Consider the following 17,378-nt stretch of genomic DNA (forward strand, 5'->3'; position numbering starts at 1 on the left):
AAACTACATTTTTAAAGTAAATAAAAACGTCATGTCGAAAAGAAGAAATTCAAATTTTCAAATTTTACTGTGCTCTCTCTCTCTTTCCAATGGTGTTACCCCCACTTTGTACTGAGTCAATTGGACTGAGGGCCGCTTTGTTCATGTACCTTTTGCTCTAAAGGTTCGTTTAACAAACGGCCCGTTTGCCCAATCATCCATTTCGCCAGAAGGCTCCATGTGTTATTTCAATGGTCCGTTTGCTAAAGCTCCATTTGCAAACCGGGCCTTTAGAGGAAAAGGAACATGAACAAACGGGCCCTGAGTCAAGCAGAGGGGATGGGCCTTTATGAACCGGGTCGTCAAGGTCTATCGCCCGATACAATGTGCTCTATTCACTCCATTGAAACACACTAATTGAGGCGGGGAGCACGATTTGCTCCGAAAGTAGACTTTGCTTGTCCCTGATTTAGGCCGTTTGATCCCTGCGGCTTGGCTCACCCGTTGGAACCCACCAGATTACCCTTTATGAGTTTTCTGATGGTCTCCTACAAAGAGGATAGACTAAAGTAGAAGTTCAGTTCTCAGGATTCAGGATACCCCAAGCCAGAATACGTATCACCCCTTCGGAGAGATGGTGCCACGCCGATCGTCGGTAAAAATGAGTAGGGGCGGCGGGACCTCGACAGACCCACTCTGACTGCTCATTTTTTTTCCTTTCAGGTAAAATTGATTACAATTTATGTAGAACACCATCAGAACAGTTATAAACGGTAATCTGGTGGGTTCCAACGGATGAGTCGAGCCACAAGTACCGAAAGGCCTAATAGGCCTAATATATGCCGGTTTTGAAAATTTGACTTGCCAACAAAAGTTTGGGGCCTGCTATGCCTTCCAACTGACACGCGGTAGACGTGGGTTCGTAACCCTCTTTCGGAATCCTTCATTAGTTATTATTTATTACAACTCAATATCATTTCTATTCCCCGAGATGGATTGAGTATGACAATTTCGTCATCAGATTTTTCATTACATGTAATCTCCGGGATCAAAAATAAGGATTGAGCAATCGTCAGGACCGAACCAGATAAAATGAGAGAAATAATTCCAATGATCATCTGGTTATAAAAGCCGAATCGAAGAAACAGATAAAACGACGTTTAATGTCAAAGGATCATGACAGCCATGTAGAAAAAATGGTTTGAGTTTCCATAAGGATCAAAAGCTACTAAGTATCGAGCCATCTCAAGATGAAACCAAAAAAACATGCAGAGCATCTGAAGTTTCAAACGGTCTCAAGAGTTAATAATTCTCAGGGTCAGTCATTCCTGAGAGTTAAAGGGGGATCACAGCACTTTTGTCAAGTACCGGAAATATTTAATGGGAAATTTTGGCGCTTTTTTTTTCAATTCCATTTCTATGTCAAAAAACAATGTAGGCAAGGAACATGAGAGAATTTTCATTTCTTAATAACATTCATTTTTTCTTCAACAGAAAGAGTCAAGTAATTCCAAATTCTATACGATTAATTTTGCTGAGAACCATATCGAATACGGAAAAAAAAATTTATTGAAAAATATTGAAAATTGTAGGATTAGTAGAGTTTTTATAAGCGGAAAAAATAAAATAAATGACGATTTTCGATGGGAAAAGAGAAACAGTATATTGTCCATCAAGGGCGGAAAGTCAAAACTTTCGACCCGAGGTGTCCATGCGATTTTTTATAGAGTTGAAAATTACATTGTTGAACAAGGATTATAACATAGGGATTATAACATTGTCAAAGTGATTCTAGGGTCAATTTCTGATCTAGGAGAGACGCAAATAGCCGATTAAACAATGCGATATTAACTCTGGGGCTAACTCTGGACACAGACTTGAACCCAGAGTTCTCATTTCATTGTTGAACAAGTTGTCAATGTTGTTTAATAAATAGAAGGCTGGAACGGGAGGATTATAACATTGTACAAGTAATTCTAGGCTGAATTTCTATTGTAGGGGAGACGCTAATAACCTTTTAAACAATGTGTTAACAACTCTGGGTGCAACTCTGGACACAGAGTTGTGCAATGAAACAGACTTCTGCAATGAAAATATAAATCCAACGTTTTTTGATGCTTTTCTCATCGAAAGTCGTTTTTTTTAGATTTTTGTTTCGATTCGACATTTATGATCATCTAATCATTGAAATGATTTCGCTCATTTCATCAGGTTCAATTCTTACTACTCAACCCTTATTCTTAATCCCAGAAATTTCATATAATGAAAAATTTGATGACAAAATTGCCATGCTCAATCCATCTTGGGAAATACAAATGATATTGAGTTGTAGTAAATAATAACTAATTAAGGATTTCGAAAGAAGAAAAAAAATTAATTAGGTTTTGAAACCATGTCCACCGCGTGCCAGTTGGAAGACATAGCTACGCTCTAAAGTTTAGTTGGAGTACCTGTAGTTAGGGTATCCTTTAGGCCCTAAAGGGTACCTTAACTAAAAGAGTGATTTTTTTGTGATTTTTGCTCATAACCTTTAAAACACTTGGAAATGTGCGCATATCGAACCTCAACGAAATACTATATTTCAATCAAAACAAATTTGTAATTATTTAAAACAATATGATTTATCAACAGGGTCAAATTCAGAATAGGGGAATGCACGCTCGATCTATATATTATGGAATGGTGTGGTATACTTACTCGATCTTGTATCTTAATGTTTTCTTGACCCCGTTTAAGATTTGGGGCCCTTAGTACTTTACTAGTCAATGGTGGTTCCATATCTTCCCGTTCAATTTAAATCGATAGTTTAGTTGACTGTCTATACGATTTCCTCTTTAGCCCATCCGAGTGTCATCATGTGTTCATGCTGGTACTGTCGCTAGAACCTGCTGAAAAATCATTTTATATCAATATATCATTCCAATAATAGGGAACGTGATATTTTCTAAAATCATTTCTTCTTCAAGTTTATGACCCCTAAATGACATATTTGACATTGAAAGTGAAAAAAAAAAGGTAATTGATTATTTATCATTGATCCTCGATCGATCGGGTTATGGCAGGAGCGCTGTTCTATGTCGATTTTTATTTTTTACGCTGAAACGTTGTTGAGAAAAAATATGAAAAAATTGGAATTCCTACTTTCCACCGTGTCAAACACTTAAACAATTTTTGTTCTGTGCATCTTTGCACCGCTCAAAAATCAAAATTGCTTAAAAATTCGACCCGATCAAAATCTCTGTGTTTAGTCTCTAAATGTAAAATTTTCGCACCGAATGGAAATCAATGATTGAATAATGTTTCAACTTTTCTCGTTTTATACTGAAATTAGTTGTTAGTTGGAAGTTCAAAGTTACTCGTTTAATCATGAATACATAATTTTTTTGAACTTGTTTTTCTCAAAATGGTAAAATACACAGAACGGCGCAGCGCTCATCACGCGACCCGATATGTTTGGTGGAGAGCGGCGACCACTCGAGGGTTAAAAATTGAATCTGATTATACCAGATATGATGACTAAATGTTCACTGAATAGGAAGCACTGGTGCGCCACCTCTCATGCAATACAGAGACTATTGATGGCTCGAGTAGAGTGTCTGACAAAAAATGTTGACACCAAGTATAAAACCCATAAAAACAAGCAGGGGACAGCGCGCATATGACAGCACGCCATGTGACAATGAGCATGTCATAGAGTGATGTCTTATTTTTTTTCGCTATCAATACATTGATGGCAGGCTTCCGAATGATCTGAAAGATTACAAAAGTTGATAGCTTCATAATACTAAGTAGTAGCAAAAATTTCCGATGATTACTGCCACCTCCACGAGTGCTATCAAAGTTCCAATTTTTCGAATACTTCGTATGAGCGGGTATACATATTTTCTGTTCAAATTTTAGGTTGATATCACGACTTTTGCACAAGCTAGAGTGTTTACAATGTTTTTATGAAAAAACAGAACCACGAGAATATCTCGAAAACTCTGTATGAATGGGTATATGGGTATATGTTTTGATTGATTTAGATAGAAGGCGTCAAAATGAATATTTTGAAAAAAAATCGAAATCGGCTCACTAGCTTTGAAGATATCTGTGGAAAACGTTTTAAAAACAAATCGCTTTTTCTCAAAAACTATTAGCTCGATCGGGCTGAAATTTTAGGACCTCATTAGGACCTATAATCTGACAAAATTTCAGATCTTTCGGAATTATTTGAGCCACTTAATTACTCAATTTTCTAAAAATTGACCACCGGGAAGATGGAGGTGGCCGTGGTCACATACAGGCCCCCATACATGGTCCCCGAACTTCGTATTTTAACGTTTCAGACCATTCTACATCATTTCCAATCAAAGTTAGAGAATGTGAAAATCGAAGGATTGCAATGCTTCTATTTGGAAGCAAAAACAGTAAAAAAATGTTGTGTGCCGATATGCAATAGTTTTTCGATAAATACACCTCCCAAGCATTTCATAATCGTTCCTTCCGATGAAATCCGTCGCAAAAGGTGATGTGTGTCGCTGCTAATTTTTCGACTGATATTTTGAGGTTACGTTTCCATTCCGAATCCAAGGTGACGACGAGCTAATCGACGCAAACAAATTCGTTGGAACCACCAGAGTGTTCGTTCTGTCGTCTGAAGAGATTCCCTCAGTGTTGAAAAATATCGAGGTGAGGCTTGTCGGAGAAAACTTCCCGGAGCACCATTCAAATTCAAATGGAAATGAAAATAACATTTGGAACAGCTCCAATGGAGCGACGGTTAGTAGTTCAAATACAATGAGCACGCATCACTCGTTAAAAATGGAGCTACTGAAAAGTTAATTATTCCCATCTATTACTTCATTATTGATTAAAGATAATCCACTCTTTCTTCTTGGAGTACCAGATGATCCTTTCTACGTGATTCGCCACTGGAAGAAACTACAGGTATTATCAAGAGGGATATATTTCTGGTATTGAAAAAAAGTCGAGTCAGTAGTTCCAATACCGTACTGGCTTATGAATTTGGTCTATCCGAGACTCAAATCTCTCGAATTTTTGCTTCAAATCTTCCGATTATTGTGGTATTACTTGACCAATTAATCTCTTGGCCTATAAAACAATTGATTCGACAGAATTTACATCTACAATTTCGTCTACGTTATGATGCTATAGAGTGAATCATTGACTGCTTCGAAATTCACATTGAGCATCCAAGTAATGCATTTCATCAAGTTCAGCTGGTTGGATTACAAGAAAGGCAACACAGCAAAACATCTCATTTTTATACCACCATGCATTAATAAATTTTATTTCTCGGAACTATGCTGGTAGATCAAGTGACACGGGGATCGTAAGAGACTCGGGTTGTCTGAAACAGGGATGAGCAAAGTCCAGATAGCTCGGAGCTACTGCAAGAACACCGATTAAGAACGGCTATAAAGTCTACAACCCTTCCAATTACAGGGGTCCCCGTACGGTCATAGTGGGGGTAACGACGTAAGTGCAGTGGGAATAACTGCATGAAAAGTGCCTCACGCGACGAGGGCGAAAAGGGAAATTTCCTCCAAGCACTCAACATGTTGTTCTTTTTGAAATTAATTGCATTTGTTGTTCAAGAGTACAACTACCGTGGGGGCACCAGTGATCGCTTGGTACCCTTCTTTCGGAAATCGACCTCTCTTGTGACAGAATTTTGCATTTTTCAAACCTTCGGTGGCCATTTTGAAAAATCTGTCGATACAGCCCGATAGTTCCGGTAAAAAACACGATATTTATTAATTTCCCACGAATTATTAGAAATTGAAAAAAATTCAAGGTGATAGTCTGGTGACTGATACGGTTTTTTTATGAGTGCTGCCGATGATTGCAGCTGGCCTCTGACGTTAGCCGCACAGCCATTGGTTGTTCTTTCTTCCAATGATAGTCTCGTTTTTGCTTGCTCAGACTATAGCAACTAAATTGTGGAGGTTGAAGTGGCGGTAAATTTAATCTTGGTGTTGCTCAGCTTCCGGGGGAATATGGATTATATTGATTTTATCTCTTACTTGAAAAGCAAAATTCGTTATTTCCTTGAAAATTTCATCATTCAGTGAGAAGCTCAAGTTTCTGATTTCCCAGACACGAGACAATTTCTTTTCGTGGAGGAATTTCTTAAAATTTTCTGATTTTTCTTGTGTTAATTCACAGTTGAAATGTATGTTCAACTCTTGAATGCCTTTTTTACAATCACACACCGAATCCGTTTTTTATTAATTCATTTGAGATTTTCTGTAGTGCAGACGTGATTAGATCTTATTCGGTTTATGAAAGTCACGTCAGCTCTGGATAATGTTGTGTTGATGAACCATGAGACTGATGACCCAATATAACTGTTTCTACCGTATGTTTGACCTTTCATCTTGAAGGAATTTTTCAGTTCGACTTCGTTTCTCTCTCTCGCCGAACGCTTCCATTTTCTGTAGAAGATTCCAGGATCAGATGAGAATTTGAAGACTTGATAATTACCAGTGACAGCCTTATTAGCTGACGAGTCTGCAAGTTCGTTGCCGGTTATGCCTATATGTCCAGGACACTACCAGAAATTGCAGGTTTTCCCACCTAATTGATATCTATTGAGAAGGGATTTTATTTCTAGCATGAATGAATGGCATTTACCGTTCAATCCAATATCTTCCATAGCTGAGAGGGAACTCATAGAATCTGTACAAATAGTTACTGTTTCTATTTGGTTTTTGTCATTAATAAGCTTTAGTGCCATAATAATAGCGATTGCTTCCATTTTGAAAATACTTGCTCTAGCATCCAGTTCAAATTTTCCCGATATTTTCAGTGCTGGACATTCCACAGCTAATCCTCCGTAACATTGACCTTTTCGTTTCGATCCGTTGGTGTATATTTCTATGGTACCTGAGTGTTTTAATTGTAATTTTTTGGAAAAATCCTATCCAGGTAGTTCTTTCGTTTTAATGAGTTTTCCTATTTCCATTTCTATAGAGATTGGATTTAGCTGAAGTTTTAAGGGGATTTCAAAACATGGTTGTAGCTCCTTCCTTTCTAAATCGGATAAATCCTCTTTAATTTCCATCCAAGTTTTGAAGAGTTGGGATTCATGACTTGGCAATATTTTCTTTTGTTCTTTTAGTCTCTCCATGAGCTTTAATTTTGGAATCGAGGGGTGGTTCTTTTGAGAGTAACATCTAGTCAAAAATCTTGCAGTTAATTCGTCTGATCTAATTTTGGAGAAGGTATTACTCGATAGATCTAACAGTATATTCGTAGGAGTAGTACGATAGCATCTCAAGATAACTCTAAGTGCATCATATTACAATTTTTCTAGTATTCCCCTTGCAGTTTTACCATCAGAACCTGTGCTAATAGAAAGAATCTTAAGGTCTCCTTCCCATGAAGTTCGAGTTAGGCTTTTTAGCATGGTTATACATTTGTTTGTGTTTTGTTTAATACTGTTTAAATTATCTTTCCATGTGAGTTTTCAATCGAGAATTACTCCTAAAAAATTTGCAGAGTCAGATTTTTTAATTGTTTCATTCCTGATTCTTACTGACAAATTATTTTCTATTTTTTTCTTTCTGCTGATTAACACGAATTGTTTTTTTTCGCGGAGATGCTAAGACCTAGACCGCCGAGCCAAGGATCCAAAATCTCAATGCTCTGTTCTAATTTATTTATGATACTTTTTTTGTCCTCACTTGTGACGTAGATTCCGACATCGTCAACGAATTAGACCAATCAACAGTTTTGGCCGATATTGTGCATTTTTTTTTTCTATATTCCGGCCCTTTCTGCCCTCTAATTGGCTAATCGGCCCTATCCAACCCTATGCATGCGGCTGTGGATTCTACACTGCACCGCATTCGCACTCCTATAGAACATAGGAGTAGCATGGGAAACCACAGAAAACCCATGCCGGTACAGGCGGTCACTATATTAGCGACCTCCCGCTCGCCGGAGCCTCCGGTTGAAAAACTCGGTTCCACGGGGAATCGAACTCACAACCTTTCGCACACTAGGCTCGCACCTAGCCGCTTCGGCCACCGACGTCGGTGATATTGTGCATTATTTAAGTATAAGTTAAATAAGATTGGGCTAGTGACACATTCTTGAGGTACTCCTTTATTTATAGTTCATTGTTGCAAATATTGTCTATTACTATAGAAGTCTACTTTTCTTTCTTTAATAAGATTAGCTATCAACTTGATTATTTCTTTAGGTAATCTTAGTTCTTCTAGGTTTTTTACCAATAATTAAGGGATGGTGTTATCATAAGAGCCCTCGATATCAAGGAAAACTACTCCCAAGTGGTTTTGCTGAGCAAAAGCATTGGATGCATCCGTGGTGAGAATAGATAGATTATCTATGCAAGATCTGGCCGTTCGGAAACCAAAATGTTGAGTTGGTAGGATGTGTGCAGTTTCAACAAAATATTCTAGAGGATTCATCACAATTCTTTCAAAAATTTTCATGAGACACTGAGATAAAGCTATCGGTCTGTTATTTCCTGGTTCAGGGATTAGACAGATGTCGAAGTTTTTCCAGTCATCTGGAGTTTCTCCAGTTTCTAAGATCCAATTACAGATTTGTGTTAATTTAGATATTATTGATTTTGGCAGCTTTTTAATTATGAAATTAGAGATGCCATCCTCTCCAGCCGCTGTATTTGATCTGCTTTTGTTAATAATGGATTCGATTTCCTCAATTTTAGCCGGGAAGATGTTTTTTACACGAGTTTGACCTTTATTTGATGATATTCCTATTGTGTTGACGTTCATTGAGTTTTGCTGTTTTGGAGCGAGTTTTTACATTGCTTTATCTAATTTGTCTCGAATCTGATCATTTATTTCGTTGTTTGAAATTTTGCAGTTATTGAAAACTTTTATTATTTCCCAAACTTTTGAGATAGGAGTGAGTGTTAAGAGAACAAGCAAATTCTTGGAAATGTGCTTTTTTAATGTTTTTTAGTTCCTCGTGGGTTTCCTTAATTGTTAATTTGAGTAATTCCAGGTTACGTCTTGAATAATCATTTAAAAATTTTTTTAAAGCTGTAGATCTTTTTTCTATCATCTGGTCGCATTCCTCTGTCCACCAGCCCGTTTTGAAATTGTTTTTCTTGCCTTTTCGATTTTTTGATTTCTTTTCTGTTTGTTTGTTGTTTTTATTGCTATTCTTGTCCAATGATAAGAATAGCAATAATCTGTCTTTAATTTAGGATCTTTGTTCTCCAATTTTTTTAGCTCCTGATGGTAGTAGGGAATTTGATTTTTTGTATGGTTTCCGAATAAACTGTGAAGAAATTGTCTTTAGTTATTTCTTCTTCAGTGCTTTTTTCTTTAATGGCTCTAAATTTATTGCAGTCAACTTTTCTCACGTTGAAACCCGGTCTTGGAGTTTTTTTCTTTATTTCAATGTGATTGATCTCAATATTTATAACGAAGTGATCACTTCTTAAGGCTAAATTATATACTTCCCATTAACATTTTGGGGCAATATCGGTGCTGCAAATGGTTAGATGCAAGACGTCTAAGAAGTTGGTGGATTTATCTAGGTGAGTGGCAAATCCGTTGTTCAGAATGTGGAGGTCAGAAAACTGTATTGTGTCATTTAGGTTTCTTCCGGAGGGATTGTGTTTGTGACTTTCCCACGATGGATGTTTTGTGTTCAGATCTCTGGCAATAATGACAGGATTAGTTGAGGAGATTTTCCTTATTTCTTATAGAAATGTAATACACGATTGAACAGATGTATTGTGTTCTGGAGGTCTATTAACGTTGAATAAAAATAATTTCTTTTTATCAGTAAAGTTTACACAAATTGCTATTGTTTCAAATTCTTCTTCATTGCAAATGGGATGTTGAAGATTGATTCTTTGATATATTATTCCATTTTTGATACCTATGGCGACTCCTCCACCAAACTCTTTCGTATCTTCTCTGCATATTTTTTATACTACATAGTTTATTTTTGATTAGTTTAGTTTCTGACAGAAGTAGAAAATCGTGTTCTGTTGAAATACAAGGAATTTCATACAATTTTCCTTTTAATCCTCTGCAATTCCATTAAGCTATTTTCAAATGTGAGTCCTGCTATAGGAAAGGACTCTGAAGAGCAGTAACTTGAATAAATAAAAATAAAATAAACATAATGAATGTGAGTTCTCTGACATGTTTATTTGGATTTGAAATTGTGTTTTAGATTTATTTTGAATTTAAATTGAATTTTAGGAATGGAAAGTATTAGGAAATGTGTTTTCCCCTGTAACTGAAGATTGATGAATTTTGATAAAAGATTTGTTATAAGGTCCAAGTGGAGTGTTTAGATTCTGATGATTGGTAATATCAGAAAGTACTTGTCTGATTCCTTTGGATGTAAATTGAAGTGGATCTTGGAGTAAGGCCTTCTCGAACGGTGCGGATGAGGTGTTGTCTCCTTTTGTGGGTAAACACGCCTTCGTTTCCTGTTCTAGGTTCTTAGTCATCAGCTTTACAATGTTGAGGTCCAAAGTCGTGTTGTGAGGAGGAGAGAATTCCAAGTCATCCGTGTTCATTTGTTCTTCTTCTGCTTGATTTGGGGGCTTATTTTGATGGGTGGAGGCAAGTTGTTGTGGATTCTGTGAGTTCTCGGTATTTTTACGTGTATTTAGCAGTTGAGGAAAATCTTCGTTAAACCCATTTTCAGTATGAAAATTCGTTTTAGGGATCTTCCTTCTTGATTTCTGATTTTTGGCGGTTTTCTTACTAAGTGACTGGGTTCCTGAGAAAACAGGTGTGGCTGTTGAATTTTGGAGCGTTGGGTAAGAGAAGGCTACTGGAGGGATCCATGAATTTAAGGAGTATTGTGTTTTTATTTTTCCTGTTTGATCTTCACCCAGATTTTTAAGCCACAATTGAACCTGGGCCATTGAATCCAATTTATTTATCTTTATCATGACTATTAGTTCTTTATTGCTGCAATTTAGGTTGGTAGAAACAAAATTGGTCATCTCTTATCTGATTATTGATTGACAATCTTTTGAGGTGTCATGGAGGCCTCCACAATTAATATAATTTTTGTGGATGCTTGTACAAGAGTTGAGGTTGTGGTTCTATCCACATTTGGCACATCTCTCCGATGAAGCTCTGCATTGATTTTCTAGATGTCCTGGACGCTGACATATTTTGCATTGCTTGAATTTGGGTACGTACACCTCGAGTTTGATGATATTCTTGTAAATAATAAACCTGTCAGGGTATGTGGGTCCCCTTAGGGTAAATATTACAATGCTAGTTGGTACGAAAATGTGACCATCTTTGGTAGCTTGTTTTCTAGAGAATCTTTCTATTTTTACGATTGTAAATTCTCTAGCTTTTCATTGAAGGCTTTCCCTGATCTTTGCTTCATCCCAGTTCTCTTTAATGCCCTTTCCTATCACTACCCTAGTGACTTTGAAGTCAGGAATGTAAGTCACCCAATTCTTTGGGAGTCAATCCTTTTGCATTTCGACTAGGCGATTGGCATCTTTGAAACTGAGGAAAGTTACTTGAAACAAGTTGGCTCCTTTTCTCTTGACCCTGCATTCTACTCGATCCTTCTTCAGAAGAATTTGTCCAATCTCCATCGGGTGGAGACGACCAATGTTACGCTTCTTTGAAGCTGTTAGGGGCGATTCCTCTTCTGGTCTCATATCTTGACGCTGATCATTGTCATAGGTGATAAAGATAAGCAATGAGGATTTTACATATTTATCATAACCGTTTGATGTTAGAAATGTTGATGCATTGTTTTTGGTACTGATATCATCTTTGGATATTTTTGGAGAATCTGAGTGTCTTTTTCCACCAATCCTTTTGGAAATCTCATCTGAAAAAGGCTGATTTTTGCCGTTTTGAAGAGGGGGATTTTGTGAGGGATTGGGTAGATGCTTAGTATCCATGTTGTGCATAACCTTAAAGGCAGATGCCTCTCCTTTACTTTTAAGGACTTGTTTGAGATTGTTCTAAATCGCGTAAAAGCTTTTAATTTGGTTTGCTGTAAAAGATATCTCTCCAAATAGTAGATACTTTGGGAAAGATCGATTTTTGGCTGTAAGCTTTAAGAATTCGCTGATATAGCATACGCTCTGCTCGCCGTCTTCCAGGCAACTTGACTGATACGGGGAATGAGTAGTGGGTAGTATGCTAACGCTAGGATTGCTGGATGATTCATAAGGATTTCACCTGACAATATAAGTAGAAAAATGATTTCGAGCAATTTGTTTATGTAAAGGGATCAATTGAGAATATGTAGAGATGAGAAATAGCGAAAAAAAAATTATCATTGCTAGAGAAATCATGTTTGGGGCATTCCATACTACTTCAATCAAATCGAAAGACTTTTTTTCAAACTTCAAGAAAAATTAAATATATTCTCGATTTATTTCATGCATGCCTTGAATGGTTATTGAAAAAAAAAGTTTTTTCGAGTTACACGAAATAAAAATCTTAGGTTGGGCCAGGAATCATTTTTACAAAAATTATAACTCGATAAATATGAATTTTATCAAAGCAGTGCAAGAGAACTTTTTTATTCACAATAGGTGTAAGTTTCAGAGGAAAAAATCCAGACTCAAAAAAATGGAATTTACAATGAATTAATCAATCGACAAATTGAAAAGTTAACAACAAATCATGACGACAGGTCGCGAAAAAACCGAAAAAACATATGTTGTAGAGTAGGTATCGAAGAATTGCTGATACAGTTGGCGTTCACTAATCTGCAATAGATCTTGAGATATTGAGTTTTTTATGAAACGGCGCCAGTCACAGATTTCCCCCGATACACGCCATGTTAGCAAAACGTGCGGCGTGAATCATACCCAATGGATTGTCAGCATGGTATTTTCTTCGAAATTCAATCAACAATGAATTTCGGGGGATTGTAACACAGGTACTCGCGACTTTACATTACTTATTCACAATGGAATCCCATGGAAAATCACCATGTGATGGCATCGGTGGGACGGTGACCGTGTGAAAATCAAATTGAAACACCAGAAGACTTTTATGAATTCGCCAGACTCAATAGAATCAATAGAAAGTATTTTCTGTACAAATGAAGAACATAGACTAGAGGAACAGTCTTTGAAAACTCGATTCTCCAATGCTTCAACCATCACCGGAACCCGTCAATTTCATTCTTATGTGCCAATTACCAATACCCATAAGCTTCAGTGTAACCTTTTTTTTCTTGACGATGAATTTCCAATTCACAATGTCGTGTAGTATCAAATAAATAGTGAAATAGCCATGTCTGATGCATGTAACATTGTATATTTGTAAATGTTCCCCCAGATTTTGATAATAAATTGATCTTACTGGTTTTTAGATAATGGGTTATAATTTGAATTTGACTAACAATTGAATTCAATCGTAGACAATCGATTACAATATATATTTATTCCCCAGACACTGAGAACACTGAGAACCTAGGCATCGGAGATGGTACCAAGTCCACTCACCGTAGCACGCTGACATGTCCGCTCCAGTCAGCCGAGCCTCATAAAAAAGTCAATATCTCGGGCACTCCTGGAAATTAGTGAACGCCAATTGTACCGGCAATTCTTCGATAATTATTCTATAACATGTATTTTTTCCGATTTTTTCACGACCCGCCGTCATGATTTATTTTTAACTTTTTAATTTGTTTGTTGATAACTCATTGTCAATTCAACTCTTCCACTCACCGTAGCACGCTGACATGTCCGCTCTAGTCAGCCGAGCCTCATAAAAAAGTCAATATCTCGGGAACTCCTGGAAATTAGTGAACGCCAATTGTACCGGCAATTCTTCGATAATTACTCTATAACATTTATTTTTTCCGATTTTTTCGCGACCCGCCGTCATGATTTATTTTTAACTTTTTAATTTGTTCATTGATAATTCATTGTCAATTCAACTTTTTTGAGTCTCGATTTTTTCCCCGAAATTTAGACAAGTTTTGAAAAAAAAGTTCTTTTGCACTTCTTTGGTAAAATTTATATTTATTGAGTTATAATTTTTTTAAAAGCTTATTTAATTCAATTTTCATCGAAATTTAAAAAAAGTCGACAGAAATAGTATGGAACGGCCCGTTTCCGAAATCTACATGCTCGAAGTGGTGGCTACTGTAGTGAATGGATGTGTATTTCTTCTTCTAACCAACAAAATCATTCAATTTTCTTGTCTTTCAGGTCCACATTTGCGAACGACTCAAAATCAAAAAGGCAATATCTCAATATTCTGATGAGATTTTGAGAAAAAAAATCAGAGTATAGAAGCCTGATATCGCGAGAGATAAAAAGAGAACTGATAGACAATACAAGTAGAGATAGTCAAGATACCAACAGCCCTTCAGTCAAAATTGCATCCAAAAGAGGATAGGAGGGAATCACAATTATTTCTTTTTTGTACCTGTGTTGGATATGGAAAATTGACAGGATATATATTTAATATTCGATCAATTTTCCTGACCGGGCAATAAAAAAATTATTTTTGTTTAGCGTAGATCCTTACCTTTGAAGTGCTGGGCACATCTGTTTCATGAAGGAATTGACGGTATTAATCTAATAAACTTAACTGATTGATTTTAACATAAAATTTATTCAGAACAACAATAATTTTGAATGGAAATATCGAGATTTTAAGCTTTGTTGACAATATTGATTCAAATTTTTGACAAAAGTTTTGAGAGTATTAGGGAGAAACAAAGAGAAGAAACCCCCGACGCCAGATTAACATGATCTTAGGTTACTCACTCTCTAGCAGTTCTGACTCTCCATCTCCCGATCAGTCGTTTTCGATTGATTAACAATAGTTAATGGTTATTAGATTTTCGAAATGAACCTTGATTCAGTTATGGATTGAGTTCTTCTCACAACTTTACACTGTGACCGTAACAGGTAATTTTGCACCCCGTCGGCCAGTACCGTATAAGTTGTTATAGCTTAAATGATGCGCGGGATTAATCACTACGAAGGTGTGCGTAATTGTGATTGGGTTTCCCGATACTCGGAACAGTAGATAAACGCCGGGCAGAAGTGATAACTGATTCCGGAATCAGGTATCTAATGCTCGTGAGGAGTTCGCCCCTTTGTATGCTCGGTTTCGATGCTAGGACAAGATTGACTGTAGTTTTGTAAAATTTTGGCAAGTGCGATCCCGGTCAATGCCCGAGTGCAGGTGGTTCGATGCTGTTTTCCCATTATTTCGAAATTTCCGCCTTATTCATCACATTCCGTTGATCAGGCCGTGTTTGATGTTGGAAAATCGAAGCGTTTCGTTAGCTCGATTCTCCAGAATATTCTTTCAATGAAAAAAAAATGATTTATTTTGTTCATTAAATATTGCAAGAGAATAAAATTGAATATTCTCAAACACCACATCCCCCCGTGAGAAGTGCATTCATCACATGAGTGGACTTTTCACGTCGAATTGGGCTTCATCCATGGATTACATTTCAATGTTGCAAGAGGTTTGGGTTAACTTAAAGTGACTCGAAATTGATTAAAGAATTCTTTGAAAAGTGATGGATTCAGAATGAAAGTAAGTTTAAATTATCACATTGTTTTCCTCTTTTCTTTCTGTGTTTCAGTGGGTTAGTGGTAGCGCTGAGCTGTTGCATTCTTGTAAGACGACCCCGAGTCGAGTTACATTCGGGCCGCTGTGACGCTCACTACCACGTCCTTGCAGTCAGTTGAAATTAGTCAGATGCATAGAGCTGTCTTAATTTGTGATATATTACCGTGAATTTTTAACGTGATTCTCAAAAGAAAGATTTTGAATTATTCGTTTCGTGATCGTTTGGTGAGTTTCTCCATTTTTTTTTGCAATCTTTGTGCTCAATAATCGTGAAATTTGGCCTATCTCTCCCTCTTACTAGTCTTACATATGAACGACATTTTAATAGTAAATTATTAATTTTTGGATTATTTCAGATTGCTAGTTTTGACATTTTGACTGCCTGCACCTGTCTGAATGATTTTTTTGTTTTTTTTTCCTTTCTTTTATTTTGCTCCTGTATATCCCCTATTTATTATTGTTATTATTATTACTAATGAAAACCCTTCTTTAAGCGACGGAAGAAAAGGAAGTTGGGAAATAGATGTTTGATTCATCATTGATATGGACGGGTTTATAAGGTTGTTGAGGACTCAGTCGAAGGGTGAGGTATTGGAAAATTTGGTAAGTTTAAATTTTGATATGACTGAAGTAGAGGAAAAGTGTTATTGAAGGGAAAGATTGAGTTTTATTTTGAATTTGGTGTCTTTTCCCCCTCCCCCTTTACACATATATTATAAATTATTTTGCATGGGAAGAGAATGTCAGTATATATATCAATCTTATTCGTTATTCTGGAGATTAGTTTCTCTATTTTCATAGCTTGTATTTTCTCGCCATTTACAAGATTTCAATAATTAGTATTACTTGCTGATCCCCCTTTATTTGCTTATTATTGTTACTTATCTTATCTGGTATTTACAGGGTTCAGTAGTCTAGTATGATGGGTTGACGTCGTGGTGACGTAACTGCTGCTGCGCGGCTTGATATTGGCTGGGTGACAACCTGCTCGAGGGCGATCGTGTATCGACGTTGATCCTGATCTCCGGTGCTGTTCGACTGGTATCACGGCTGGTGATACCGAGGTGGATTGTTGCAATTTCATTGGATTTTCAACTTTTGACGGGGATTCCTTTTTCGTAGGTCTGCAGATCCTGCAGCCGCCGCATCGCAGTACCCATTTGACTACGCTGATGACCGTTGATCTGCTGCACAATGCGTAGCCAGTGCCCAACAGTGAGATGAGTCCTATTCCTCCAATAGATCCAAATGTAATCAGGCGGTGATGATAAGATTCTTGTTTCTGCTGTCCTATCTGCCCAAGTTCTCTTTGTGTTTCATCGAGGCTCATCTCGATGTTCTTGCCTTTCATTAATTCGGGCATTGTGAGTAATCTAATACTTTCTGTCGTGTCTTGCCTGTGGTCTTCTCTCGAAATATTCTTCATCACCTCCTGTAGATTAAGATTCACCGTTGGCAAGTGAACCTCCGCTTCGGCCGCCCCCAGCACACCGGTGTGCGTTATTCTGTCCATAGGTGTCAGTACATAGCAGCTGGGGTTTAGGGCGATGATTCCAGTGCCTTTGATCTGGAATGAAGCCACGAATTTCCCTTGACAGTATAGTCTGCCAGTCTCTTCTTCCGTCGTCGAGAACAACCACTGGTCGGATTTGGCCAGATTGGTCCATTCTATGCCGGTTGATGGTGAGATTCTGATGTTGCATAATTTAAGAGTAAGTTGTTCTAGTCTCAAAAGCAGCATCGCTTCGCAAACTGGCTTCATCGTTGAGCTGGAGATCGCAAACTTTGGCCAGCAGATTAACTGGTTCCCCAATCTTGAACACTGGTCTA

At 37.2% G+C, this 17,378-nt stretch overlaps 1 protein-coding gene across 2 annotated transcripts in view; it reads right to left on the reverse strand.

The window, feature by feature from the left end:
- Window positions 1-17,378, reverse strand: part of LOC107041365 (mitogen-activated protein kinase-binding protein 1) — a 210,334-nt gene that overhangs the window by 180,281 nt on the left and 12,675 nt on the right. For both annotated transcript variants that reach the window (XM_015261885.1, XM_029126324.1), the window contains exon 2: window positions 2,677-2,867. In XM_015261885.1, the coding sequence (XP_015117371.1) occupies window positions 2,677-2,757 (81 nt within the window). In that variant the 5' untranslated portion in view covers window positions 2,758-2,867. The remainder of the gene's footprint in view (window positions 1-2,676; window positions 2,868-17,378) is intronic.

The sequence above is a fragment of the Diachasma alloeum genome, unplaced genomic scaffold, assembly GCF_001412515.2.
Source record: "Diachasma alloeum isolate Michigan unplaced genomic scaffold, Dall2.0 Dall_scaffold_00363, whole genome shotgun sequence".
In the NCBI taxonomy this organism is placed as follows: domain Eukaryota; kingdom Metazoa; phylum Arthropoda; class Insecta; order Hymenoptera; family Braconidae; genus Diachasma; species Diachasma alloeum.